General features: G+C 41.1%; 1 protein-coding gene across 1 annotated transcript; it reads left to right on the forward strand.

Moving 5' to 3' along the window:
• The first annotated feature begins 2920 nt into the window (after positions 1-2920).
• On the forward strand, positions 2921-12008 carry gfi1b (growth factor independent 1B transcription repressor). The gene is made up of 7 exons (XM_047373221.1): positions 2921-3222; positions 3507-3607; positions 3790-3960; positions 4047-4276; positions 5718-5855; positions 9514-9679; positions 11581-12008. Exons 2-7 carry the CDS (start codon positions 3514-3516, stop codon positions 11757-11759), a joined length of 978 nt encoding a protein of 325 aa, XP_047229177.1. The 5' UTR covers positions 2921-3222; positions 3507-3513; the 3' UTR covers positions 11760-12008.
• Positions 12009-12831: the final 823 nt, after the last annotated feature.

Consider the following 12831-nt stretch of genomic DNA (forward strand, 5'->3'; position numbering starts at 1 on the left):
CAAACTCTTAAATAAGTTTTTGGTTTAAACTTTGACTGGGCCATTCTTACACATGAACATATGTTAATCTAAACCACTTATAGGGTTTCTTCCATGAATACTCTATATTTAGCTCCATCTAACCTTCCATCAACTCTGCCCAGCTTTCCTGTCTGAGCACAATAAATAATCTCAGCATGATGCTGCCACCACCATGTTTGGGATGATGTGCAGCATTAGCTTTCAACACACATTTTGCATGTGTGCCTAAAAGTAAACTTTTGGTCTCATCTGACCAGATAGCTTCCCAACATGGCTTGTGGAGTACAGGACCAAAAGCTGTCCAGTCAACAGATGCTCCTACAGAGTTTAGGTGGACAGCCCTGTCTTGGTAGATTTGCAGCATTCCCATATTCTTTCCATTTTCAGATGATGGATTGACCAGTACTTTGTCAGGTGTTCAAAGCTTGGAGGAATTGCTATATAACCCAACCCTGCTTGAAACCTCACCACAACCTTCTCCCTGATCTGTCTGTTGTGTTCCTTGGTCTTCATGATGCTGTTTGTTCTCTGATGTTCTCTTAACAAACCTCTGAGGCCAGAAACAGAACAGCTGCATTTATACTGACATTAAATTACGCACAAATGTTCTCTACCTTCTGAGAAAGTGATTCTGAGGGCAACAGGTAGCAATGGATATTAGTTAGGGGTGTCAGAGTCAAGAGGGTGAATTACATTTGCACATCACATTTTTAGATTATTTTTGTGGTAAAAATCTTTGAATTTGAACCTAATTTTTTTTTCACTTCATCAGTATGCACTACTTTGTCTTGGTTTATTCACGTGAACTCCCAATAAAATACATAGAAATGAGTTTGTAATGTGACAAATGTAAAAATATGTAATTAATGTTTGCACAAATTTCAATAAACAGATCATAAAAAGTCAGAAAATACTTTTCTTACTTCCTGCTGCAGATAGCTGCAGATTGAGAATATATGCTTGAGGGACTGCTCATCCCTCCTGGTTTGGGAATGCCTGAGGAAGAACTCAAACTGAGCTGGACAGCACTGTTGGTGAGAGGGATGTCTGGGCTTCCCTGCTGGACCCGTTGCCCCACATTTAGCAGTTCCTCACTGGAACTGTCTTCCTGATGTACTCCAGGAGCTCACCGATCCTTGTCCTCCCTTCTTTCTGTAAGCACACAGTTCCGGGGCGCTGGACTTAGGTGGGAACTTTACTTCCATTGTGAGCACCTTTCCAGTCTTGACATCTGTTATGACTGGCTCAGGGCTATAACAGAAATGGGAGACCATGCCATAGGTAAAGTGCAGGAAATAAACATTTATTTAAGCATAAAGACAATCAGGACAAACTCAAATGTGCATGGTTAGGATGAGACACGGCCCAGCAGCAGGGTAGCCCACACACGTGCATCATGGCGCGTGGAGAAGACAAGTAGAGAGAGAGAGACCCCTTCCTGTCTCCCCCAGAGTAGAAAACAGACAGCTTATATACCCTGTGCTTCGGATCCACAGCAACCTGCACAGTGGAGGAGCAAAAGGGCAGACAAATCGCAACACACATAACCCAGCCCACAAGGCCCAAGGCCGTAACAATAACTCTTTCTTCTATCTGCCCCTTTTATTTTGCAAATTTTGTAAACGTAGATAGGGCAATAAAGAAGACACAGTAAAAGTAAAAAAAAAAAGTAAGATATCCAATAACATCCTGTATATTTTTATTACGTTTGGAGATGTGTGCATTTCATATCAATTTTGACAAAGCTGAAAAATTCAAGAAACAAAGATTTCTGTAAAATGTAATAAAAAGATAAGAGCTAAATCAGGACACCCTCACATTTCCCACCTGAAATAGCTACAATCCCACATCCGGCGCAAATGAAAATAGCATTATTACACCTGTTTAAACATGAGACATTTAGGTTGGTGTGCTTCTGATTGTTGAAGTGAGAGAGAACACCATGATGAGATTGAAAAAAAACTGTCTGAGGTCTTCAGAAAGAAGATTGTAGCAGCTTATGGGTCTGGTAAAGCATTTGAAGAGGATTCAACAGAATTTGAGATCAGCTATAGGAAAAATAACTTAGCTGTAGGAGAAATAACTTACAAGTGGAGGACATTCAAAACTGCCAACATGGCGGTGTTCTGACTGACCAAGAAAGTTCATACTCTCAACCCTAAAATGTCCTACAAAGAACCTATAAGTCTAACTTTAATTGGAGGGATGCAAAGAGGAAACCTTTGATGAAACATGAAGGCAGACAGAAGATTATATTGATTGTACTGAAGATTATATATATATATATATATGTATGTATTAAAAAGTTAGCAGCGCATATAAAAGCCTTTAAAGGGAAATTTTAATTCTTCCACAAGATGTCGCACTTGCACTCAAACTTCATCTTGTCTTTCTGACACCGAAACTCTATGTAATGATGATGATGAGACTAATAATGATGACGATAATTTTTAAATAAACCTTTCTTGACATTGACTGAATTAATTGTCTTTTTGTGTCACCAAAGCAACCGCCGGTGCAGTCAGTCAGGTGTGTATGTGCTTAGACAGCAGCGGGCCACAATGGTCTCTGTAAATCTCCCGGACTGGTTTGGTGTGTGTGTCTTTGGAGGTGCTGAAGTCACGAATATGTGAAGCCTTTAGACTTTTAAATCTTACACACAACTTTACTTTGTGTAAATCCTGTAGATCAAACAGAATGCGTTAAGGATTTTTAGTTACATTAAGGTTTTTTTGGTATGTTTCTGCATTTTAATGAATTATTATTACCCATATACATACAGACTGTTTTTAAATTCGCCTTTTTATGTAATTCGCGCACGATGCATAGAAATATAATGCAAGATACGTTTTCTGCCGTATGGCTCAGTCTCTCTACCCCGCAGAGTCCCAGCTGTTTTGTATAACTGTTCCGAGGGCCGCTGTTTTTCTAAGCAAATTTCTACCTGTAACTTGGCTCTTTCATTGGCTGAAACCACAGTCAGATTCCCCTGCGAAGTTATCTGATTGAAAATCAGGGAGGGGAGAAAAAGACCGAGCAGCCAGTATGATGATGCTTCTTAGTCTGCTTTGCTTCTCTAACTTTTAGGAAACGGATTTCTTTGTTTTTTTCCTGCGACGCAATTCAGATGAGACTGACTTCAGAGGGAATACATTTAATTATTTCTGTTTTAATTCGTGAGAGGACGACGCTCAGCTAAAAGTGAGTAGATGCCACCTGTTGCACTTTTTCATAAATTTTCTAGTGATTTCATAGAAAGCGCTGCAGCTAGTTATCATGCATCTATTAGTGTTTTTTTTTTTTTTAAGTTGAGAAACAATAAAAAGTCCTTTAAAATAATCCAACCTTCACATTTAACAATCTAAAAAAACACATTTAAATTTTTCAACTTTTTTTTAATTATAATTTAACAATTTAAAACCTTTATTTTAGTTTTTATCTTAAAAACTAATAGAAAATGTTGTGTATGATTTTTTTCGATGCAGAATCAACATGCCGCGGTCATTTTTGGTAAAAAACAAAAGATGCGCCTCATATAATATTCATCGCACATATGTGGAAGAGCCGAAGGCCTTTGAAGACGCTGGTAAGACTTTAATCTATCTGAATACGTGGGGAAAAAAAACTAAAATGCATGACTTTAACCTTTGCCAATGTTTAACAGACATTAATACAGCTGTTTTAATTATTTAAAAAAAAAGGGCCCTGACGTTATTTGTTTGTTCAGAAAAATGTGTTCAGCTTGCATGAATCCCACTTTTATTTCAGAAGTCCCATCTCAGCTTCAGAGCACAGACTCATCAGAGGGGCCTCTTTCTGAGGGGCCGTCCCCCTCTGGGTGCTCACCTCAGCAGGATTCAGAGCCTCTGTGTCCCTTACCTGTTCGCCCAGAGTCAACCAGCCCACCAGGGGCCCCCTCACAGCCCTACTACCTAACAGGTTAGTAGATGACGCAGGCCAGCTTTACATTAGACATCCACAACAGATGTTGAACTTGTTGTCTCTGTGTATTGTACCCTCATTAGACCCCCACATGGCTGAGTTCCCACCTTACTACAAGCCTACATACACCTGGAAGCCGGTGTCCTCCTCCTACGAGCTCCGGCAGCTGAGTTTTAGCCCCACGGTGCTGCAGCACACCAGCAGCATGTACGGCGGCCACATCAGCCGCAGTCCACCCCGGCAGCAACCCCTGGATTGCAGCACACACTACTCCCCCACCTCCAACACCTACCACTGCATCACCTGCAATAAAGTAGGCAGCCTGGCATGCAGCTTTTCTGAAAATTACAGGATATATCTTTAAAATAAAAAATAAAATGAGAGGCATAGAGCTGTGGAAATGTATTTACCTGCTTACAAACCTTTGCTTATTTTGCTTTTTTGTCACCTTTAAAAGATTGAGATCAACAAACAAAATTTTAATATCAGACAAATATAACGTGAGGAAATACAAAAAGCAGATTTTTAATGATGATTTAATTTATTAAAGAGCCAATCCAAACCAACCTGGCCCTGTGTGAAACAACTGGTTGTGCCACCCTTCCCAGCAAATGAATAAATATGTTTTAATGACAAGAACTAAAGAGTCAGGAACTGACTCAGAAGTGCAGGCTGTGGACAACATAGGATCTCACATGGAGTAACTGAACCAAGGAGTATTTATACTGGGGAGCTTGATTGCTGAATGGTACACAGGTGAGTAATTGACCAAACTGAGGCTCTAAGGTAAATGACTAACACTAATTACAGAAAAAAACCCATGAAAACACTGAAACATAAGATTTTACAAAGGGACCAAAATTATCACACTAAATTCCAACAAATCATGATAGCTGCATAACCGAAGTACACTGGAACTTAAAGTCTAAAACCAATGGCCGGTATTCTCCTTCAGGATTTCTGGTTGAAAGCAGAATTCATGGTTCCATTGATTAAATCACTTTCCAGGTCCTGAAGGAGCAAAGCAGCCCCAGAACATCATACCACCACCACAATCTTCTGACTGAAATGCTGAAATAGATTTGTGCCAGACATAACTGGGCACACACCTTTCAAAAAGTTCCTGTTATCTTGGGAAAACATGTCTATGTGTTCACATTAGTTGGTCCTGGTCTTTGCCTCAGAGCTCTCCCATGGATGTCAGTCATGAACGTTGAGGTGCAGTGGTCTGCAGCGCTCTAGATGTTGTTCTAGGTTCTTTAGTGACCTTCTGGAGGATTTTATTTTGGTAGGCTGGCCAGTCCTGAAAACATTCACCACTGTTACTTGTTTTCTACATTTGTGGATGATTGGCTCTGAATGCCTTGGAAATGGCTTCGTAACCTTTCAAAGTTGATGGATTTTAGTTACTTTGTTTCTCTACTGTTCATGAATTCTTCAAATTGGGGCATGATGCGTTGCTTTTTGCTTCTTTTACACTACTTTGTATGTCAACAGAAGTTCTACTTAAGTAATTAATCTTGCAGGTCTAGCCTTGGTTTGGCTAGTGACACTGAACCAAATAATGTGGGTAATCACAGTTAATTCTTGATTAAACAAGAGCCACATTGGTTTGGGTACTTTTTTCCCTCAATAATTGAAATCATCATTTGAAAACTGCCTTTTGTATTTACTAGGGTTATTTTGTTCGATATAAAAGAAAGTGTGATAGATGCTTTTTCAAAGCGATGTAAGTTACAATCCTTCTTGTGCAGGTTTTTTCAACTCCTCATGGACTGGAGGTTCATGTCAGGAGGTCACACAGTGGAATGAGACCTTTTGGCTGCAGCATCTGCAGGAAAACCTTTGGGCATGCTGTCAGCCTGGAGCAGCACATGAACGTTCACTCTCAGGTAAACATAAGCCCAAATTTCTTAACGATTCAAAGGGATATCACTCTTTATGAGGACTGATCACACTTTGTAATGCTTACTATTGCTCTTTTAGTGTTTTAATTTTATGTTGACTTTTATGCGTACTTCTTTCTAGGTCAAAAAAAAAATCAATTGGAGCATTAAATAAGAAATTGATTTGAGTTTATGGATATCTTATTAAATCAGGGGCATACAGAAAACTGCAACATCTGTTAGTGAAAGTGCTTATTTAAACCCCTATAATACAAAGACGCATAATCAGCCTCATTCATTTATATGGTTTTAATGCACAGTCCATTTTAAGACAATGATCTAGTTGTAAAAATATATTATTTCTAAAATAATTCAAAATCTACATTAAAGTGTGAACACCAAACTACAAAGCTTCCACCATATGACTATTGAAATTTAAAGTGGCTTAACAAGGCTTGGATTTGAGTTAACCAAATTAACCAAAACTGTCATATTAACAATAACTTTGACAACTGAAACCGGATTTCCACCTTCTTCCTAGCGTTAGCGCTAGCTGCTAACATTCCCTTCCTAGCTAAAACCGAGGAAAACAGTAAATAGTTGCCACACTCCATGTAGTCCAGAGGTCAGGGATCCTTTGTTTCATATTTAAAAAATCTATCTGATTTGACCCATCTAAAGGGAAATTTCTACTTAAAAAATAGGATGTTTTGAAGCACTTTACAAATTGATGACTGTCAACTAAGGGCTGTTCAGCAACCTCTGACTTTCCCAGTTGGAATTCCAACATCATGGGTGTTCCTGCTGTGTATCCAGCTTGAAACTTAAAAAAAAAAATCTAACTTCCAAACACAACTCCAGCAATTAAGAAATTGTTAATTGTTTACTGACTTTCAACAGGAACATGTACTGCGTTCAATTTTAGCTTGAAGTCTAATTGTTGATGGCAAAGTTAAATGATTCTTAGCAAGGCAACCTCTAAATTCAATATGGTTGCTGTTAGCATAAAACACAGTGATAAATGCAGTAATCAAGTCTTTATTTACACTCCTGAGAGTTTCTATATCATTAATTCAGTCAAACACAGTGCAGTTCAGTCTCAGTTGGTGAAAGTGATTCTAAACCTCGTACTCGTCGTCTTCTGCTTATCTGGGACCGAGTCGCGGGGGCAGCAGACTCAGCAGAGACACCCAGACGTCCCTCTCCCCAGACACCTCCTTCAGCTCCTCCAGGGGGAGCCCAAGGCGTTCCCAGGCCAGCCGAGAGACATAGCCCCTCCAGCGTGTTCTGGGCCGTCCCCTGGGCCTCCTCCCGGTGGGACGTGCCTGAAACACCTCCCGAGGAAGGCGTCCAGGAGGCATCCGGTATAGATGCCCGAGCCACCTCAACTGGCTCCTCTCAATGTGGAGGAGCAGCGGCTCTACTCCGAGCTCCTCCCGGATGGCCGAGCTCCTCACCCTATCTCTAAGGGAGTGCCCGGCCACCCTACTGAGGAAGCTCATTTCAGCCGCTTGTATCCGTGATCTCGTTCTTTCGGTCATGACCCAAAGTCCATGGCCATAGGTGAGGGTAGGAACGTAGACCGAGTGGTAAATCGAGAGCTTCGCTTTTCGGTTCAGCTCTCTCTTCACCACAACGGACCGGCACTGCGCCCCCATTACTGCGGCAGCCGCACCGATACGTCTGTCGATCTGCTGTTCCATACTTCCCTCACCCGTGAACAAGACCCTGAGATACTTGAACTCCTCCACTTGATTCTAAACCTTTGAATGCATAAAATATTTCGACATACATTATCCATTGTCCAGTGCGGCTAACCGTAATGATCTGTTTGCAGTGTGATAAGTCAGCATTTTGGCACATATTCGTTATAGTGAAACTGTTTGCAGAATTTGTGTTGCTGATGAAATTGCTGTAATATTTTTCTGATTAACAATCATCATGATAAAGGTTCCTTCAACAAAACATGCTGCCATTCTTTGTAGAATGTCTTGTTCTATTAAAAGGTCATGTTTTTAGGCCAGCACAGTGCCAGAGACATTTGCACAAGGAATATATATACACTGCTCAAAAAAATAAAGGGAACCCTTAAACAACACAATATAACTCCAAGTAAATCAAACTCCTGTGAAATCAAACTGTCCTCTTAGGAAGCAACACTGATTGACAATCAATTTCACAGCTGTTGTCCAAATAGAATAGACAACAGGGGGAAATCTTTGGCGATTAGCAAGACTCACTCAATAAAGGAGTGGTTCTGCAGGTGGGGACCACAGACCACTTCTCAGTATCTATGTTTTCTGGCTGATGTTTTGGTCAATTTTGAATGTTGGTGGTGCTTTCACACTCGTGGTAGCATGAGACGCACTCTACAACCCACACAAGTGGCTCAGGTAGTGCAGCTCATCCAGGATGGCACATCAATGCGAGCTGTGGCAAGAAGGTTTGCTGTGTCTGTCAGCGTAGTGTCCAGAGCCTGGAGGCGCTACCAGGAGACAGGCCAGTACACCAGGAGACGTGGAGGAGGCCGTAGGAGGGCAACAACCCAGCAGCAGGACCGCTACCTCCACCTTTGTGCAAGGAGGAACAGGAGGAGCACTGCCAGAGCCCTGCAAAATGACCTCCAGCAGGCCACAAATGTGCATGTGTCTGCACAAACGGTTAGAAACCGACTCCATGAGGATGGTATGAGGGCCCGACGTCCTCAAATGGGGGTTGTGCTCTCAGCCCAACACTGTGCAGGACGCTTGGCATTTGCCAGAGAACACCAGGATTGGCAAATTCACCACTGGCGCCCTGTGGTCTTCACAGATGAAAGCAGGTTCACACTGAGCACATGTGACAGACGTGACAGAGTCTGGAGACACCGTGGAGAGCAATCTGCTGACTGCAACATCCTTCAGCATGACCGGTTTGGCAGTGGGTCAGTAATGGTGTGGGGTGGCATTTCTTTGGAGGGCCGCATGGTCCTCCATGTGCTCGCCAGAGGTAGCCTGACTGCCATTAGGTACCGAGATGAGATCCTCAGACCCCTTGTGAGACCATATGCTGGTGCGGTTGGCCCTGGGTTCCTCCTAATGCAGGACAATGCTAGACCTCATGTGGCTGGAGTGTGTCAGCAGTTCCTGCAAGATGAAGACACTGAAGCTATGGACTGGCCCGCCCGTTCCCCAGACATGAATCCGATTGAGCACATCTGGGACATCATGTCTCGCTGTTGTGTGTGACTCCAAATCCAGGCCTCTATTGGTTAATAAATTTGATTTCCATTGATGATCTTTGTGTGATTTTGTTGTCAGCACATTCAACTTTGTACAGAACAAATTATTCAATGAGATTATTTCATTCATTCAGATCTACGATGTGTTATTTGAGTGTTCCCTTTATTTTTTTGAGCAGTGTATATATAGGATTTCCTTTTAAGTTAATTTATTCAAAATCTGAATTCAGCCTAAAGTTGTTTCCCAATGCTCCAACAGGATCCAAAAGAGATCCTGAAAGGACTGAAAACATTAAAAAAACAACAGAGAGAACAATACAAATCTTATTAATATATAAACTTCAGTTCTATTATCAATAAACCAGTTTATTGTCTATAAAAACTATTTACTGGATGCTAAACTGCTTGGAACTGATTTTTCTGGTTGTAACTTTTTATTCTCAGGAAAAAAGTTTTGAGTGCAAGATGTGCGGCAAATCCTTCAAGCGCTCCTCCACGCTCTCCACGCACCTCCTCATCCACTCTGACACCAGACCCTATCCCTGTCAGTTCTGTGGGAAAAGGTTCCATCAGAAGTCAGACATGAAGAAGCACACGTACATCCACACGGGTAATTATCATGGACATTTCAGATCCTCCTCAACATCTTACATTTTGGACTCAACTTATAGCTGCAGTCTTTGTGCCTTGCCAGCCATTCAAACATCAGCCATATTTTACTTTTATTTTTTTTTGTATCTAATTTTCAAAATATATTTATTCCTATTGAATTTAATAGGGCAAACTTTCAGAAAATTTAAATACTTGGGGCTTTTGGAAGGTTACCTGCTTCCCTTTACTTTCAGCTAAAATATCATTCAGACTTCAGCGGTTACCAAGTGCTTCAACTTTTTAACATCCTTACCGGTTTGTTTTTAAAATCACAGTTTAAGTTTCATAAAGTTTTCAATCAAATATTGTCTTTTCCTCCCTAATAACAGATAAAGACATCATGTTCAGCTGAGCTCCCATAGTGTCAAAAACAGTGTTTGCTCTCTGAAATATTTCTGCTGTCCTGATATTTATCCCGAGTAAACACAAAAACATTGTTTTTTAAATAATGGGTTAATTCGTAAACCAGGAAAGACCACTCATAACCAACCTGACCGTGTGTGAAAACGTACTTTCCACCTGAACCTAATAACTGTTTGTGCTACCCATGCCTGCAGCAACTGCCATCAAGTATTTGCGATAACATTTGCGTCGACATTGAAGAGGTTTAGCCCACTTTTCTGTCTTAAGTTTTTGAGTATGAATGGTCTGTTTTAGGGGATGCCACTCCGTCTCAGTTGAATTCATTTCAGACTTTAATTATGCCACTCCAAAATCTTTATATATATTTTTTCAGCCATACAGAAGTGCCCTTGCTGGTTTGGGTTGGATAATTATCTTTCTACGTTACCTAAATGATAGCCAGAAATGGCAGGAAAGGATTTTCTGGTACACAACAAAAATTATGCTTCCATCAATTATGGCAAGCTGTCCAGTTCTTGAAGCAGAAAAGCAGCACCTGAACATTACGCTACCACTGTTATGTTTGACTGTTGGTGTGATTTTTATGTCTGAAAGTTGCAGTTTTGTCTTGCCAGTCCACAGAATAATCAAAATGGTTTTTGGCAAACGTGAGATTGGTCTTTGTGTGTTTTTTAGTTAGCTCCAGTTTTCACTGCGGGACTTTCCCATAAATGCCATTTCCTACAATTGGTTTCCTCGATGGATTGTGTTTGAGCTTTTGAAGTAATTTTGGTAGATCAGCCACTCCTGGGAAGGTTCACCACCCTGCCATGTTTTCTCATTTTTGGATACGAGCTCTCACTGGGGTTCACTGGAGTCCCGCAGCCTTAAAAAGGGCTCTTTAACCCTTTCCAGACTGACTTCAGCCTTTAGATCTGGACATTACGTGTTGCTTTTTGAGATGTTTGAGACTCCTTCATGTTTTCAGACAGATTGTATTTTTATTTCTTGATTCTACTGATGGTAACAAAGCCTGGAGAAGTCAGTAAAGTGACGCATTCACGCTGGGATTTTTTAGAGCAAATGCTACATTTTCTAGTTTTCATGTGATTTACACTGTGGAGCTTGTGTCTAAAGATGCACTTGCTGGTATCGGCTACTTTCCAGGTGCAGCATGGGGGAATTGTTTCCAAGGGTAATATAACTGCTGATAAATCAGAAAAAGTAGCTTAAACAAATATCCAGTCAATTTACATGTCTGGTTTTCCTGCTTCGCCCTGAGCTCTATAAAAGGAAGTCTGTTCAGTTGGCATTTATTGACAGCATAGGTTTGACAAATCTGAACAATGGCACGATTCTTTAGGACCGGCTACTAATAGAAACTTTGACGCAAAAACATCTGATGCTGTTTTTATTGATGGCAACTCTGATTTTGCAGCCAAAAAACAAATAATCAAATCAGTTGAAAATCATACAAGATTTAGCTGCATGATTTTATTTTCTTCTTTTATTCCACAGGTGAAAAGCCTCACAAGTGCCAAGTTTGTGGCAAAGCATTCAGCCAGAGCTCCAACCTGATCACCCACAGCAGGAAGCACACGGGATTCAAACCATTTGGGTGCGATATTTGCTCAAAGGGCTTCCAGAGAAAGGTGGATCTGCGCAGACATCATGAGAGTCAGCACGGCATGAAGTGAAGGCGATTCGGGCGACCGAATGTTTGTACATATTAGATTTCTATTAAAACAATAAGCAGTCACTGAGTATCTGGTGTATCTGAGATGGTCAGGCTCATTCAGACAAACTGAAATGTATATAGGAAAACATCTTTTAAACATATCTATATAAATGTGAAAAATAGGGAAAACTCAAGTTGAAGTTTGTATTTATATTCGGCTGGGATGATTCAGGTTGCTGGGAATAATAAAGGATTTGATAAAAACTGTCATGTTGGAAAATCTTCGTTTCTTTTTGATACAGTAAGCAAAGTAATCTGGCTTTCATAACCACATGTGGCCTACTTGTTTTGTTGTTTTTTGTGCCACGTTCCCATCTAAAACAGGATGTGGAATTACTACGGAACTGTTAAGTCAGGTGAAAATCTGTTGCGTGACCAGAGTGATCCTGCAGTCAAATAACACACCTGGAGCGCCATGCAAATCAACGCTCAGGGCCTGATAGTGGACTAGAAAGCAGCTGGAAAGGAAAGCTGAGAAACCGTTCAGAAAATGTATCAGCACCAGCAGAACTAGCTCTTTTGCCTGTTGACATGTTTTACTGGGATTCCAGGGCTTAATGTGTGTGTGTGTGTGTGTGTGTGTGTGTGTGTGTGTGTGTGTGTGTGTGTGTGTGTGCGTGGGAAAAGGGATTCATTACTTTAGTTAACTGCCACCCCACCCTTCCAGGCTGTTGGATTTACTTACTACAAACAAACGTCAAAAACGCCACCTTCCTCAAACACCAAACCTGTTGGGACATTAAGTGGCTGGAGGCAAATCAGATCATTACATATGCCTATTAAATCTGAAAAGGATGATGGTGAGCATGTTTCTGAAACCAAGGGCAGAAACAGTGTTCACATTTTAACAATGTGGCTTCAGTAGGAGTGTCAGAAGGGAATGCTTGTCACTGTGTCTTTTATATGACCTAAGGAGTCACAGAGAGCTGCTTATAACATCTTGAGAACACACTGGAGGGTTTATGTGTGCCCTTTGGCCAGGGAATGTCCTAGGAACCCTGGCAATGAGATGGGAAGAGTAGCTGGGGCAT

Source organism: Girardinichthys multiradiatus, chromosome 8, assembly GCF_021462225.1.
Source record: "Girardinichthys multiradiatus isolate DD_20200921_A chromosome 8, DD_fGirMul_XY1, whole genome shotgun sequence".
NCBI classification, from domain to species: Eukaryota; Metazoa; Chordata; class Actinopteri; order Cyprinodontiformes; family Goodeidae; genus Girardinichthys; species Girardinichthys multiradiatus.

Excerpts from the sequence above, each read along its gene's own strand:
- gfi1b (XM_047373221.1), top strand. The coding sequence starts at position 3,514 with ATGCCGCGGTCATTTTTGGTAAAAAACAAAAGATGCGCCTCATATAAT. Across the intron at positions 4,277-5,717 it reads ACTGCATCACCTGCAATAAA|GTTTTTTCAACTCCTCATGG; the intron begins GTAGGCAGCCTG and ends CTTCTTGTGCAG. Across the intron at positions 5,856-9,513 it reads ACATGAACGTTCACTCTCAG|GAAAAAAGTTTTGAGTGCAA; the intron begins GTAAACATAAGC and ends TTTTATTCTCAG.